Source organism: Odocoileus virginianus, unplaced genomic scaffold (assembly GCF_023699985.2).
Source record: "Odocoileus virginianus isolate 20LAN1187 ecotype Illinois unplaced genomic scaffold, Ovbor_1.2 Unplaced_Scaffold_42, whole genome shotgun sequence".
Taxonomy (NCBI): Eukaryota; Metazoa; Chordata; class Mammalia; order Artiodactyla; family Cervidae; genus Odocoileus; species Odocoileus virginianus.
The window spans coordinates 68,623-84,761 of record NW_027224304.1 but is presented as its reverse complement, the minus strand read 5'-3'; the positions used below and the strand labels follow the sequence as shown (position 1 = coordinate 84,761).

At 40.9% G+C, this 16,139-nt stretch overlaps 1 protein-coding gene across 8 annotated transcripts in view; it reads right to left on the bottom strand.

Moving 5' to 3' along the window:
• Positions 1-2,356: 2,356 nt before the first annotated feature.
• Positions 2,357-16,139, bottom strand: part of LOC110124748 (putative ankyrin repeat domain-containing protein 19) — a 61,102-nt gene continuing 47,319 nt past the window's right edge. For 3 of the 8 annotated variants that reach the window (XM_070463203.1, XM_070463201.1, XM_070463200.1), the window contains exons 3-9: positions 13,613-13,727; positions 13,277-13,450; positions 8,815-8,921; positions 7,183-7,320; positions 5,859-5,926; positions 4,671-4,906; positions 3,318-3,353 (exon numbers count right to left, since the gene is read on the bottom strand). In XM_070463203.1, the coding sequence (XP_070319304.1) occupies positions 4,752-4,906; positions 5,859-5,926; positions 7,183-7,320; positions 8,815-8,921; positions 13,277-13,450; positions 13,613-13,727 (757 nt within the window). In that variant the 3' untranslated portion in view covers positions 3,318-3,353; positions 4,671-4,751. Of the gene's footprint in view, positions 2,488-3,317; positions 3,354-4,670; positions 4,907-5,858; positions 5,927-7,182; positions 7,321-8,814; positions 8,922-13,276; positions 13,451-13,612; positions 13,728-16,139 lie in introns of those variants that run through there. The other 5 variants (XM_070463205.1, XM_070463204.1, XM_070463202.1 and 2 more) reach the window with 5 other exon arrangements.

Sequence of the window (16,139 nt, the reverse complement as noted above, 5' to 3'; positions counted from 1 at the left end):
ACCGTGTTCATGGATTGGAAGAATCAATATTGTCAAAATGGCTATTTTACCCAAAGTAATCTATAGATTCAATGCAATCCCTATCAAACTACCAACAGTATTTTTCACAGAACTAGAACAAATAATTTCACAATTTGTATGGAAATACAAAAAACCTCGAATAGCCAAAGTAACCTTGAGAAAGAAGAATGGAACTAGAGGAATCAACCTGCCTGACTTCAGACTCTACTACAAAGCCACAGTCATCAAGACAGTATGGTATTGGCACAAAGACAGAAATATAGATCAATGGAACAGAATAGAAAGCCCAGAGATAAATCCACGAACCTATGGTCACCTTATCTTCGACAAAGGAGGCAAGGATATACAATGGAAAAAAGACAACCTCTTTAACAAGTGGTGCTGGGAAAACTGGTCAACCACCTGTAAAAGAATGAAACTAGAACACTTTCTAACACCATATACAAAAATAAACTCAAAATGGATTAAAGATCTAAATGTAAGACCAGAAACCATAAAACTCCTAGAGGAGAACATAGGCAAAACACTCTCCGACATAAATCACAGCAGGATCCTCTATGACCCACATCCCAGAATTTTAGAAACAAAAGCAAAAATAAACAAATGGGACCTAATGAAACTTAAAAGCTTTTGCACAACAAAGGAAACTATAAGCAAGGTGAAAAGACAGCCCTCAGATTGGGAGAAAATAATAGCAAATGAAGCAACAGACAAAGGATTAATCTCAAAAATATACAAGCAACTCCTGCAGCTCAATTCCAGAAAAATAATGACCCAATCAAAAAATGGGCCAAAGAACTAAACAGACATTTCTCCAAGGAAGACATACGGATGGCAAAAAAACACATGAAAAGATGCTCAACATCACTCATTATCAGAGAAATGCAAATCAAAACCACAATGAGGTACCATTACACGCCAGTCAGGATGGCTGCTATCCAAAAGTCTACAAGCAATAAATGCTGGAGAGGGTGTGGAGAAAAGGGAACCCTCTTACACTGTTGGTGGGAATGCAAATTAGTACAGCCACTATGGAAAACAGTGTGGAGATTCCTTAAAAAGCTGGAAATAGATCTGCCATATGACCCAGCAATACCACTTCTAGGCATACACACTGAGGAAACCACATCCGAAAGAGACACGTGCACCCCAATGTTCATCGCAGCACTGTTTATAATAGTCAGGTCATGGAAGCAACCTAGATGCCCATCAGCAGACCAATGGATAAGGAAGCTGTGGTACATATACACCATGGAATATTACTCAGCCATTAAAAAGAGTTCATTTGAATCAGTTCTAATGAGATGGATGAAACTGGAGCCCATTATACAGAGCGAAGTAAGCCAGAAAGATAAAGACCATTACAGTATACTAACACATATATATGGAATTTAGAAAGATGGTAACGATAACCTTATATGCGAAAAAAGAAAAAGAGACTCAGATGTATAGAACAGACTTGTGGACTCAGTGGGAGAAGGCGAGGGCGGGATGTTTCAAGAGAACAGCATCGAAACATGTATATCTAGGGTGAAACAGATCACCAGCCCAGGTTGGATGCATGAGACAAGTGCTCAGGCCTGGTGCACTGGGAAGACCCAGAGGGATGGGGTGGAGAGGGAGGTGGGAGGGGGGACCGGGATGGGGAATACATGTAAATCCATGGCTAATTCATTTCAATGTATGACAAAAACCACTGCAATGTTGTAAAGTAATTAGCCTCCAACTAATAAAAATAAATGGAAAAAAAAAAAGAATCCATGCGAGAATTCATACTAGAGAGAAACATTAGAAATGTGACAGTTGTGAGAAACATTTTAGTGCAGATGTTGTGAGTGGTAAAAAACCAGTGTTGAGACCTTATAATTCAGAGAATCAATGCTGTATAGAAAACGTATAAGTGAAATGAGTGTCACAGTTTCTAGTGCATGTTCAGCATAGGGCAGTTCATACAGGAGAGAAATCGCATAAATGTTATTTAGGTGGCAAACCCTTCAGTCACAAGGAATGATGTTGCAGATCATCTGAGAATCCATACTGCAGTGAAAACTTGCACATGCAGTAAAATATATCAACTTTTTGACCCTCAGAAAATTGAACCTGTAGGAAAACTACACAAATGTGTTAAGTGTGGGAAAGCTTTGATTCTGTGTTCAGGCCTAACCCACCATCAGTTAATTTTTTTTTTTACAATAAAAAAAAAATGAGTGAGTTCATTTCTTTAAATGAAGAAAAAAAAAAGCAAGTGAAAGTTTGGCTATCTATGCAGTAAACGAAGTTTCTTGACATAATTAAAATATGGCCTCTGTTTTCAAACATTTTTTTTTTTAAGATATTTTGATGTGGACCATTTTTAAAGTCTTTATTGAATTTGTTGCCACGTTGCTTCTGTCTTATGTTTTGGCTCTTTGACCCCAAGGCATGTGGGATCTCAGCTCCTCTGACTGGAGATTGAACCCACACCACCTGCATTGGAAGGAGAAGTCTTATTAACCATCTTAACCACTGCACCACCAGAGAAGTCTCCAAAAAAGATGTTAGTTACCTATTTCTGCTTGCATCTCTCCCAACCTATGACATATCTAGGTAAGACTCATTCTTAGTTTCCATTAACAAAGACTGACAGCCAATATATTGGCAGAGCCTGAGAATAATATGTTTTCACCAAGTCCTAATAGCTGAACTGAAAATCCTACTGACGGACTGACGTAACTTTTGTTTGCCCAAAGTGGAATAAACCTGATGACGTAAAGCAGCAGGACATGCTGTTCCTTCGCCATTGTCTGTCCCTGGTTCAGAGACTAATCTGTGTCCATCACAAACGGCAGTCTTCGTCCTTCAGCAGGGGTATCACTTATGGAGAAGGCCCCATTCCTCCCTTTACTGTAAAGGGGATACAGGAGTCCCCCGCAATGTCTAAAACTGAAACTGGACACAAGTCAAAGAACTAATTTACATGTTTCGCTCATATGCTACACGGGTACTTCTCAATCTCTGCTGAGGGACACGAGAGTGGATGCTGGAGCCAGGCAGGCCAGCTGTCAAGTCACAGGTCAACTCATTTTAAGCATGGAATCATGGGTCAACTCATCAACCTCCCGAACCACAGCTGCCTAATTAAGTAGAAGCAGGACACAGTTACTTTACAAAGCTGCTCTGATGACTCGATGAGGTCACAGATGTTACGCACATGATGCAGTCTCTAACCCAGAGTAGAACGCTCAACAAACAGTAGCTTCTCTTCTTTGTGTGTTCTCCTAGTAACACATACAAGTTTTAAAAATCCGTCAAATCCTACCTGCTTTAAGAGTCTTCTTCAGAACTCGTATCCACTATTAAAGAAAAAAGGAAGACACATTTTAAATCAACAAAAGAAAAATACAGACTATTAAAACCTCAAGACGGATGTTTCATTTAAAAGTATTCCTTTGGGACCACACCTGGAGACCACACTAGAGGGAATAGTGATTGTACTATACTCATGGGCCATTAATGCCTAAGAACCACTCCTCTCCTTTATGGTCATCAAAGGCAGAACAGAAAAAAAGAAGAAAGAACTGCTGATACAATGACCATAGTCCTAACCAACCTCTAGGAGACTGACAGAAAATGATACTACACCATGAATAGAATCAGTACTATAAACTGACAACAGCACACTTGAACAGCGCAGGACTTCTGGGCTTCCATCCCCTGGAGCAGTGAACAGAGCCTACAGGTGTCTTGCTGGGACATGACACAAATTCTCCGGCTCTTCAGTTCAGGATGAAAATGCCCTATCACAGGGAAGCGTGGTCTACAGGCGCTGAACTTCAGAGCATGGTAAAACATAGGAAAGAAAGTCTTCCTGGCCCTCTTTCCAAATGCAAGAAAAGTATGAAAGATGCAGTGTTTCCAGGTTTAGAAAGGATAATCTCTTGAAAGGGAGGTTGGGGAGGGTAAATGGGTCAATTGGGTGGTGAGGACGGGGATTAGACTTGCAGTGGTGAGCATGCTGCAGGGTACACGGAGGCTGAGCATTTTTCATATTTTAAATATATATGTGTACCTAATAAATGTGAAAAGTATACTCTCTTGAGACTATCACCTTCCATTGTTCAAGAGTATCTGGACCACCTAGAGCAGGATGGTCCAAACAGTGCTGTGTTCTACTGAGGGATATCATTACATCAATCCTCCCCATTATATGGCAAAGGCTGATAGAAATGATGCTTTTTCAGCTTGGAAGGCGTTCGTCATCAGACCCTAAGCTGATGAATAAGGGGAGGGAGGGAAGCAGAGAGGAAGCTATGGACGCTGGTGCTGTTGGACGACGTCTCACGTGCGTCGTCACGACCTGACGCTGGAGGGAGGACTCCCGTGCAGTGACTCCACGGGGAGAGGAGCACTGCAAGCTCAGGCCTGGAGGGCAGGGGCAGGGACTTTCAACTGTGTGCACCCTGTGACATCAGAACAACGCTTAGCACATAAAAGACACTGGAAAGTTATCTCTTTGGTGAACAATGAACACATAAATAAGAATGTTTTCTTTGAAAACTCTGTTTCGAAAACTATAGAAATTAACCAGGGACAACTCTATTCTATTCTGAGCATACTGAACACCAAGACTCTATGTCATCTCTGTATCTCCTCTAACGTGTAAAACCAACCTACGCAAGTTCCTTGGTGGATGTTGTTGCTGTTCAGTCACTGAGTCGTGTCCGCCTCTCTGTGACCCGATGGACTGTAGCTCACCAGGCTCTTCTGTCCCTGGGATTCCCCAGGCAAGAACACTGGAGTGGGTTGCCATTTCCTTCTCCAGGAGCTCTTCCCGATCCAGGGCTGGAACCCGTATCTCTGGCATTGGTAGGCGGATTCGTTCCTGCTGAGCCACCTGGGAAGCCCCCTTTGATTAGACAGAGGTGAACGAGGTTTAAAGGTGTTCTCAGACAGCTTGTACAATGTGCTAGATGCCACATCGAGGGGACATAGTGGTGTTTTTGCTCATGGGAAGTGTGCTGGTTCTTTTATTAGAATCTGCAGAGTTCCAAGTTGATCTATTTGAAAATCTATTACGATCATCTTTTAAATAATGGCAACAGAACATGTTGTTCTTACAAAACTATACTAACATGACAATTATCCAACACACAGAAGAAAACATCTGGTTCTAATGAAGTCAACCTATCTCACTCTTTTTGGATCTGTAAGGAATAAAATTCGTAATAGAGACCTTGTTGATACAATAGGCAAAATAACCGGTGCTTCTCAACTAGGCATCGCTTTTCTGATCTGTACTATTGGAAGGCATCTTCCGAAAGTAATCTCTTCCTGGTATGCTGCACACTGGTCCAGCACTGCAGTTCTTAGAGTTTATCACTTCTTATCCTACCAGGAAGGGACTGTTGCGGTTCCCAGTTTAAACCATGGTAACTTTTATAATGAGACCAATCACTACACAGTAACTGATAACTATTCATTCACTAAATGCAAACTATTTGTAAAAATTAAAGCTCCACTTTTATAAGAAGTCAATTTGCTATAATAGGATTAAAGATGAAATATATATCATACTAACTTAAACATTTTTTGTAATGTACATAAAAATCTAACACAGGATTTTAGGGGCTGTAATTAAATACATGGAATTCTTTTCAGACAATACTGTCTCTGATGTTAAATTACCTACAATTAACTTCTTTCACAATTCTGAAGACTAGACTATTAAGAAATTCATTTAAAAACACATGAAATTTACACTAATTTTATCATAGTTCTTTCATTATTGAAATTTCCTCACTACTACTTTATCTATGGTAGAATCACCACGAGTAATTCATTATTATCAGATGACGTACCTGGGTTGCTCTTTTCGGGAGGAGTTTTAGGCCTCTTTTCTTTATATTCAGAGATCAGTTGGCAAATGCTATGTGTTAAAAATGTGATAAATAATATTTTAACACTAATATGAAAAACAACTGCCAAATATGTTAAATTCTTAGATCATTTCAGACAATGTCAGCGATAATATCAAAACTACAATTGTCCCATACATTTCAAGTTTCTAAGTTCTACCAAGCTTTATTTAGCATGCATTTAAAGGAGAAAGGAAAGGAAGATGAAGTAGTCATGAACTGAGGGCAATACAGCTCAGCAGTTAACTAGATTTAGCTGGGCATACGAAAACTCTTTCCAGCTCGCAAATCCTAGCTCTGTAACCAACTGCTCTTTGTTCCGAGAGAACTGCTTCTCTTGAGTTCAAAGTCATCCTCTACACAACTGGGATCTTACTGCCTTATTTCACAAGGGGATTAAGAGGAGTTAATGAGATCATATATCCCCCAAATGCTTGCAGAAACAGTCAAAGAATGGAATAATTTGCTCTTGAACTTTATTGTTGGAACTACTTTGGAATTCCAAATAAAGCCAATGTGTGTTTTCTTATAGGTTTAGCATTCAATGGTTGCAGGAAACTGTTATTAATTATGGTGATTAGTTGTTCTTTGTGGTTTGTAATTTAGGGAATCTCAGCTCTTATATAATTTGTACCTAAATTTATTTATAAAATACGAACTCACTACATTAGGTAACATAATTTTCCCCCATTATTGCAGCTAATCACACCAAGCACAGAAATCTAATCACAGTCAAGACCTGGCCTGCACCCCTACACTCCCTTCTCTACCTGCTCAAACTCTCAACCAGCAGATCTTTCTGACAATGATGCTTAATCTTCACGTTCATCTCTGATTCACTTGGAAGACTTAACCCTACTCTTACAGTGGATACTGGCAAGTCCTAGGCAGGGCTTACCCCTCGAAATTCCTCTCTGAACTAACTTACTTGAGATTTAAGGAGTTCTGGTGAATGGGTTCCTTGTGAGACAGACTCAGAAAACATTTACGGTTGAGGCAGATAAATCCTTTGGAAGATTTTCATTATTGCAGGAAACAGATCCCACGAGGGGCCAACCCTCCATGTAACTATGGAATCTCAGGCAAGCTGACACCCACTACTCTGGGAAGGATGACAGGGAATCTATGACCTAAGGAAAGGTGCCCCCACAGGATAGAAGGTGCCTGCACCAAACAGAAAACTCTCACCGGTCATGTAACAAGTAACAGTTAAAATTCTTTTTGGCGGCAGTTGAGTGATCACTGGCGTTTTAATGTGAACACTTACAAATCAAATCCACGAAGAGAAGCATATTCTTCTGCAGTCCATCCAAAGACATCTCGAGAAAAGACGTCAGCGCCTCGCTGAAGGAGAAGACTGACTACACTCATAGACTCGTAATGGACAGCAAGTGTGAGGGCGGTTCTAAAACAACAGAGAGATGACGTCACCCTCAGGAAGTTGAGTGGACTTACAGAAACAGCTCGTTTGATATGCTTTACCAAGGTAACATCTTGCCCTTCCATGAAGAACTGACCATTTACACGCTCAAGTGTACATCCTTGTAAATGACCTCCAAGGCTAAAATGAAGCGATGGATAAGAAGCCTCCTGTCCCCCTGGGATGGCACGTAGCAGCACTTACTATTTCAAAAGTCCCTGATGGGGACTTCCCTGGTGGACCAGGGGCTATGACTCCAGGCTCCCAAGGCAGGGGGCCCAGATTCCATCCCTGGACAGGGAACTTCATCCCACATGCTGCAACTGAGAGTTCCCACAACTAAGACCCCACGCAGTCAAATAAATAAATGCTTTTCAAAAATAGTAACCAAGTCCTTGATGGACAAGAAACTGTGCAGAGGTCACTTATCTGAGGCAGGTGAGTATTTAAGGAAAGAATCCCCCATTTCCTCCTTAGTCTGATATATTATGCTTCAAAGTCAGCTAGAGGGTGGGTTAAGCAAAGGCTATTTGCTGGCTTCAAACAAAAATATTAACAACAATGAAATAAAAATAGTCACCGTGGCACTTAATGATGTGGACAAGCATGTGCTCTTCACTAAATGAAATACTATGTATACACACAGCCACCTTTGAAGGATGCATTACTATTTGCCCTTTTGTATCAGGGAACTTATTTGCTGATGATAAGTAATGTGCCCAAGGTCATAACCCTAATAGGGAGGAAAGCTAGGAGCTGAACCCAGTCTGAATCTAAAGCCCACCATTTTCGTCTGTATCATCCACCTCTGAATTGTCTTTGTTGAAGCAACTGTTAATCCAATTAAACCTATCATTCTTCCTTCTACCTTCATTTAAAATGAAAACATCAAAATGTACTAGAAATAAAAAGGGATAAAAACTGATGAGCCCACAGTATCTGGTGACAGTGATTACTGATCACTTTTTGTTGTTGTTCAGTCACTAAACTGTTAAGGACTCTTCTGCAATCTAATAACATCAGTATTTTTCAAAGAAAGTAATTGAAAGCAAAGAGTCACCCAAAAGACAAAATCAAGTCCTTTATGTTTAGTATGCATCTTTTAAGGAAAAATATACACGAAGTAGAGGTTAAACAATCATTATAAAAGAATTAAGAAATTCGATACTGTCATAAGGGAAACTAAAAAGCAGAATCCATATTGTATAAAGCTAATGAACTAGTATGAAATCCCTCAGCTACTACAAGATCAACCAGAAGAACAGGTTGCCTATGACATCGCTCGATATTATAAAGGAATATGAATCCTGCTATATATCTCTGCTATATAGTTTTTCACAACTCCCAGTCAGAATAATTGGTTTTCTACCTAACTGATGAAGTGTTGATCCCAAATGACACCTTTAATTTAATCTTGATCTTGATGTTAGCACCCAAGAACAGCACTAAGGTTTTTAAAAAGAAAAAGAACAACTGTACCTTTTCATCTTGTCAACCGCGTGTATATTTGCTTCTTTCTTTACTAAAAATTCCACCATTTGCTGTTGCCTTTCACTTATGGCCAATAATAGTGGTGTCAGGTCATCCTGTAAAACAGGAAAAACCATTTCGAATGTACCCAGTTAACCTATTTCTAAACTGAACTGCAAATCTCTGAACTTAAACATATAATTCAGAAAGCAAATAAAAGGGAGCCCCTCCTCCTCATCCCCTGGCGCGCCTTCTATCTCTTCAAGATGCTCCTCCTCCTGGCCTTCCCTGGGGGTCCAGGGGCTAAGATTTGCGCTCCCAAGGCAGGGGGTCCAGGTTCCATCCCTGGTCAGGGAACTAGAGTCCAAGTGCCAAAACTAAAGATCCCACCTGCCACAACTAGACCCAGTGCAGCCAAATACGTCTTTTGAAAAAGTAAAGAATAAAATGCTCCTCCTCTACCTCTTCCAAAGATGAACCACAGAGTCATTCTCTAAAACTCACTTTCAACATTTACTGGTTCCAAGGATCTTTGCTTCTATCATAGTATTTATCAGGAATATTGTAGTATTTACTTGCTCTATTACTAGTCTCAGCACTCCTCCAGACAGAATCAATTAGCTACTTGATTTAGTAGCTGCATATTTTAGGAACAATGCTGAGGCAGGAATACATCATATTATCTGTAGCATGCATAACCTATCCAAGGATGACCAAGAGTAACCTCATGAGGTTTACAGACATTCCAATGGGAATGTTATCCTCTACATGAACATGCAAAGAGAAAGGTTGTTTTCTTTTCTTCCAAAAAAACCAACTGTGGGCACCATGTTTTTCGGCTTTCTCAGCAAAGTCTCTTGAAATTTAATCTTACTCATTCTCCTTTGCTTGTTCCTTCCCCCGCCCTTAAGTTAAACTGACAGGTCAGCATCAGCTAGATGCTGTTTCATGCAGAACAACACCGCTTATCTTCAAAGACCTTTCTTGACGGCTCTCATGTGATTACCTCCAGACCTCCAGGAGGAAGCTCCTTAATCCCAGAGTTCTGGTCTCTGTCTTGCTTTACTGCTCTTAGTGAAAGATTACAAGGTAAGTTACCAATAAATACGCACTCAGCATTTTCTCGGGGAGTTGCTCTTCCGTGAACTCTCCCCACGCTCTCTCTCATAATCCTGTGTGTCTGGGGGACTCATTCAGTGTGAAACCGCCACAACCAACTTAAAAATTCTAATTTGAAAAATTCAATCCCATCCTTAAGAGATTCTTTTAAAATATGGAATCAATTATAGATTAATTAGACTGTCTTTAAGACCTTGAAATAGTTATCAAAATAAACTATGAATCAAGAATTGGAAACTCAAATGCTTGTGGACGGAAAGCTGGTGACCTAAGTGAAAAAGCCAGGTGAGGCTGGCAAACCCGCGCACACACGCCCCATACAGAAGGGGAGGCCTCCACATGCAGCCCAAACAGCAGGATGGGCTCAAGGGGGGCCCAGACTTGGTTCTCTGAGAAGCCTGAAGCGCAGACCTCTGCATGAGTTTGCGAAATGTTAAATGCTGACTCAGTTTGTGGAGGTAGGTAAGCTAAACGTATCCAAGGAGCACATTTGGTCTGTGGCCCATTTGTGCTTTTACGTTTTGCTGTTTCCAAACAGGTGGGTATAAAGCAAATATTCGTATGTGAAAGCTTTCCTTTCTTTAGTATCATGTGTTTCACAAGAAAAGTGGGTCTCAATATGTAATAAAAATTGCTATTGACTCATAGTTTTACTAAAATAAATTTTAAAAACAAGACTCAAAATTCCCACTTGAAGAATGTTTCCACTGCCTGTTACAACTACAATCTCTTTCTAGAATTCTCCCAGATTATTAACCAAATGGATAATGAGTTCCTGAGACTGCTGAAACCAAATGATTAAAACAATCCCCATCTGTACTAACTTCATGGGTTTTGATGTTTAAAGCTGTCATCTCGCTTATGCCAGGGCTCAGCAAATCTAACAGACACACTGCAAGAGTCTGTCCTGCTGACACCAAAAGAAGGCTCATGAATTACTGTTACCGCAGTCAGGAAAACCCTGTTGGTGACAAACATCTGTTGACTTGATGACCTGGTTGATAACAGAAGGTGTAATATTCTTAAAGGGTCAGACTCTACAGACGAAGTGACTTGGCCAGGAGCAAATCTCTAAAGACTCTTGGAGTGTCACTGAATAATTAGTGGTTCGAAGAAAAAGGAGTTATATCATTCAAGCCAATAGATATTGCCAAAAATGTTCCTTTTAACTTCTCAATCACAGAGGCAGAGGAAAAAGTCAGGCTAATACTGTTGCAAAGGAGGGAGCTGATGGAAGTAGCTAGCATTGATCAAACTCCAACTCTTCTACGGATTACTTATTTTTGAGATAGGTGCACTAGAAGTTATACTTAATCACTCCATAGTTCTTCACCAAGGATCGTATCAGACTCTCAAGGAAATATTTCTAAATACACACATCCAGGCCTTCCTCAATTTATTCCATCAAAATCTTCAGGGAACAGCCTAGGTTTGTAAATTTTTTTATAAACTTTCCCAACGGATTGCGGTTTTCACCAGCACAATCTAGCTGAGAATTAGCCCGGCAAACATTCCAGTCTCATCTCTAACCCACATGGCCAATCCCGTCTCTTACTTGAGGATTTGAAGAAAAAAGAAAAGTGTAAGAGGCAAGAGTCATCAAAACAGAATTAGATTTTCCTGGGTCAATAATGGTGGAACAGGGACTAATAAACACAAAAGGCAACCTGATCTCGTCATTCATAAACCCCTTCCTTTCCATCAAGACCTTCCAGATTGAGAGCAGTCTAGACTCTTATCTAACTGGCTGTTTCTGCCAGAATAGGATAATATTTCTGTTAAATATTTGTTCTTCTCTCTTCTTTCCAACTTTATCACCACCTTTTCACTGCTGATCTGATTTCTGCAGAGTCTTCCTAAAATTGATACCTAGGCAAGTCTCCAACTCATTCAATCTCTTTCTCAAAATAACAACTATTATACCTGAAACTGAAAAGCACCTTACCAAAATATATAAACTGAAGGGGGAAAAAAACAAAAACAAAAACCTCAAGACTTCTGTGGTGGCCCAGTGGCTGGGTCTCAGCGCTCACAGTATAGGGGGTCTGGATTCAATCCCTGGTCAGGGAACTAGACCCTGCATGCTGAAACTAAGACCTAGCACAGCCAACTACACATTTAAAAAAAAACAAAAAAAAAAACCCTCTTCTTGGCATTTCCCCAACTGCCAAAATTCCAGCCTGATCTGCGTTTTTCAGCTGCTCGCTCCTCTTCCTTTCCCTTTAGCCTCTGAAGCCTTGGGCAATGAGAGAGAAATCATTTTTATATAAATCATTTTTTCATAAAATTGGAATGTGTTAACAACAGCAAGATTTCTATTATGTTGTCAAATGCTTGTTCGAGTTTTAAGACAAAGTCTACTTCCAAGGCAAATTTTGCATTACTGTGTTACTTTAGACTAATTAGAAAAAAAAAATTTTTTTTTCAGTAAGGGAAAAATACTTGGAAAAAGTTTTACCTTTAACAATTGCTGTGTTATCACAAATATCTGCCATAAACACAAAAAAGAACGCTTTGCTCTCTAATGCTTCTTGAGCAATATCGTGATTTAAAGTGACATCTTAGACAATCAAGGGCTTTCAAAATATTTTCACTCAGGGAAGGCTGGAGCTTCCAAACAAGGAAAACTGAGCACAGCTGTGAGAGTGGGGGAGCTGTCTCTACAGCTCCTGGCAGGGCTGCAGCAGCAGGAGAAAGAGCAGGAGGGGCAGCTTCACCATCACCAGCTCCCCACACTCAGCTGCAACCCCACCGAGCAGCCCCCCAAGGGCTGGGTGTGGGAGACCCGAGGAGTGCACCTGGCGAACCAAGTGGTCACCAGCACGAGTGAACGCCCTGGCTGGGTGTCAAACGTGACCTGACCCACTTCACCGGATCTCAGAACAGGGGTCCTGGAGGGCTCAGGGCTCCAGGCCTGCTGCCTCCCTGGCCCACTTGCACCCCCCAGCTCCCCCTGCTGGGCACTGGTTCTCCTTCCTCCTACTCCCATCCCTCGCCCAGCAGCTGTGCCCATTCCCTGAGCCCCTGGAAGCAGCCACCCACCACATCACTTCACTCTCCCCAGGCCTTCAGTTTTTGTAGGACTTGAGCCTACCACCCATTCCTGAGCACGTTCTAGTGGGAAAGTCTTCCTTCTGGGGTAGAAGGTGGATGAGAGAGACAGAGTGGCCCTTTCTGTGGGCTCTGACATGTTCCACCCAACCTCTGACTTGGCTTTGGAGTCGTTTCCATGGTAACAGGGCCTGCTGGACACTACTCATTCCACCTATTAACATACTGTTATCAATAAAACACTACGAGTTTAGAAAAATGCTTTGCAAATATTTTGTCAATAAAGTTAGTTGAGCTATACCTTGTTCCTGGCTTCTATATTGGCGTCATAGGAAAGCAGCTTTGCCGCAAGTGATATATTCTGGCAAAAGACAGCGTAGTGGAGCGCGGTGTTGCCATCGGCGTCTGTGACATTTGGGTCGGCACCGTGCTCCAGCAGGAGAGTCGCGCACTCCTCCTCTTGACATTCTACGGCCTGTCAGCGTTGTGCCAAGAAACAAGAGTGTGAGTTCTAGGAATTCAAAGTAAATAGTCCACAAGTTCACCAGTTCCCTCTATTTCAACGAGATCAATTCATTGTTAGTCTCAGTAGTTAAATCCCATTCATCTCATGTGGACATGGTTCGCTGCCCCATACCTTCATCAGCGCGGTCTTGTTTTCACTGTCACAGAGGTTAAGCAGGCATTTTCTCTCCAGGAGGAGAGTTACCACGGCTGAATGGCCATTGGCACAGGCCAAGTGGAGCGCAGTCCTACGAAAGCAAGACAAGTTCTCAGGAAAATGTAGTGTAACTGTTTCAAAACAAACAACTCTTTGTGTGATTGAGAACACTCAACAGCATAGTACTCGCATCCCTCTAAAACAAATATTTCATTTTCTTCTGGAGAAAGAGCAGGATATATTAGTTGAGCTCCTCTTGTTGCCGCTGCTGCTGCTAAGTCGCGTCAGTCGTGTCCGACTCTGTGCGACCCCACAGACGGCAGCCCACCAGGCTCCCGTCCCTGGGATTCTCCAGGCAAGAACACTGGAGTGGGTTTAGCTCCTCTTACACAGTAAGGAAACAACAGTCTACTTGAACAGAATGCGCGAGACCTTGAGATTCAGCTCAACTTGGGTTTAAATTTGACTTTGTCACTTATTACCTGTCGCTCACCCTCTCTGTACCTCAATTTCCTCACCAGCAAAATGGAGAGAGAGGGGTGGTTATCTCACAGGACAGCACTGCGACGCTTAAATGAGATCCACGCACAGGGTTTAGAACTGTTCCCGGCACAGATAACAGCTAGTAATTGTTAGATTATATTATCATACTTACTACTACTACTACTATCTTACAAGGACAACATCTGAATGAAGTCAAAGGACATTACACCTCCTTTGCAGATATGTTTTGAGGATTAGAGACAACATTGTACTTCGCTAATTCTAATATGCTCATTTTCTCACGTCTCTGATATTGGAATATAATTTATAATTCACAGTCTTTACAACTACAATTGTAATAGTAAAGACTACAACTACAATTGTAGCATTTTTGTTGGTTCATTTCTCATTTTTCTCTTGGTCTAATTATCATGAGGGGTTTTCATTTAAGTTTCTTTAGAGATGACGTATGTTATATATTATTATATAATACAGGTCACAACACAGTGCTCCACAACTGTTAACAGTCACACTGCATTTAAGTGACTATAAAATATTAGCCATATTCCCCATGTTGGACAATACAGCCTTATAGCTTGCAGGATTTTAGTTCCCTCACCAGAGACCGAACCCTGGGCCCAGAGCAGTGAGTCTTAACCACTGGACGGCCAGGAAATTCCCAAGATTCCCTTGACTTCTGAAAAGGCTGAAAGTGAAGACTGAAACCTGAAAGTGACAAGTTACTTTTCTCAGCGCCGCATCCCTGTGAGCCCAGAGACAAGCCCTGTCTGCTAACCCGACTTCCCTAAGGCCACCCGCTCCACAGAGATGCTTAAATGTGGGGGTTGCGAAATCAACCTGCAGATTTCTGTTTTTCTTCTTTTTGTTTTCTGGTGCCGAAACCCAGGAAACTCCACAATTCTTGCCTTTGAAATCACTCTTACAATGGTCCTTGGGGTGGGATATATGTATATTCGCAACCGATTTATGATGTTGTACAGCAGAAACCAACACAACATTGGAAAGCAATTACCATCGAATTAAAAAAATATTAAGGTTAATAACCAGTAGAACTAGAAAAAAAGAAGGTCTTTGTCACCACGAAAAAAATGCATAAATAGGAATTTCAGTTTTCTTCTGGTACTTTTCTCACCCTGTGTGTTTAAAATTTTTGATCCATACTCCATTCGAAACTTTTTGGTGAGATAAAAAATCTAGTTACTTTTCTCTAAATAGTTACCAGGTTATTTCTACACCATCTACACACAATTTATCTTTTCTGACGGAAAATGTCATCCAGCAAATTTTGATATCTAAAAGGGCAAATCTTTGCCTACTACACAAAACTTTTAATTTCATCACAACAATTAAAGACAGCATGTGTAACCCAAAATCTTTAAAACCACGGTCAGTTTATTTAGTTTAAACATGGAAAGACCATATACCCTAAGAAAATGTCCTCCTATTCAAGGACACAGCCAGCTTCCTACTTCAAAGCTGTCTTCTAAGGTCCTTCAGCAAGGAACATATACACAGAAGTGTACACTGATATAAAACAGATATTGCATTGTATCTGAAGAATTTTTAATCCAGAAGTTGACCTGCCATGGGGATTATTTTCTCACTATGCAGTTTTCTGTAATATGAAACATTATGGTATAAAAATGTGTACATTAAAAATAAGATGCCGACAACATCAAAAATCTGTCCACTGCCAATATCCACAATGGATGATCAATGGGAAGAAGAGTTTTCATAAATCACATGACAAAAACAATGTGAGAGCTAGGGAGTTCCAGAAGATTTCCTAAGGGCTATAGAATTTGAGCGCTCTTACTCAAGAGTAGATCATGTTAACGCATGCATAACAACAAATGAAGAGGAGGAAGAGGAAGAAGAAAAAAAAAGATGCTATTCATGTTTTATTTCAGTTCTGTGATTACTGACATTCAGTTAAATAACTTTAAAACGACCAGTAAAAGAGACTCAGATGTATAGAACAGACTTGTGGACTCTGGGA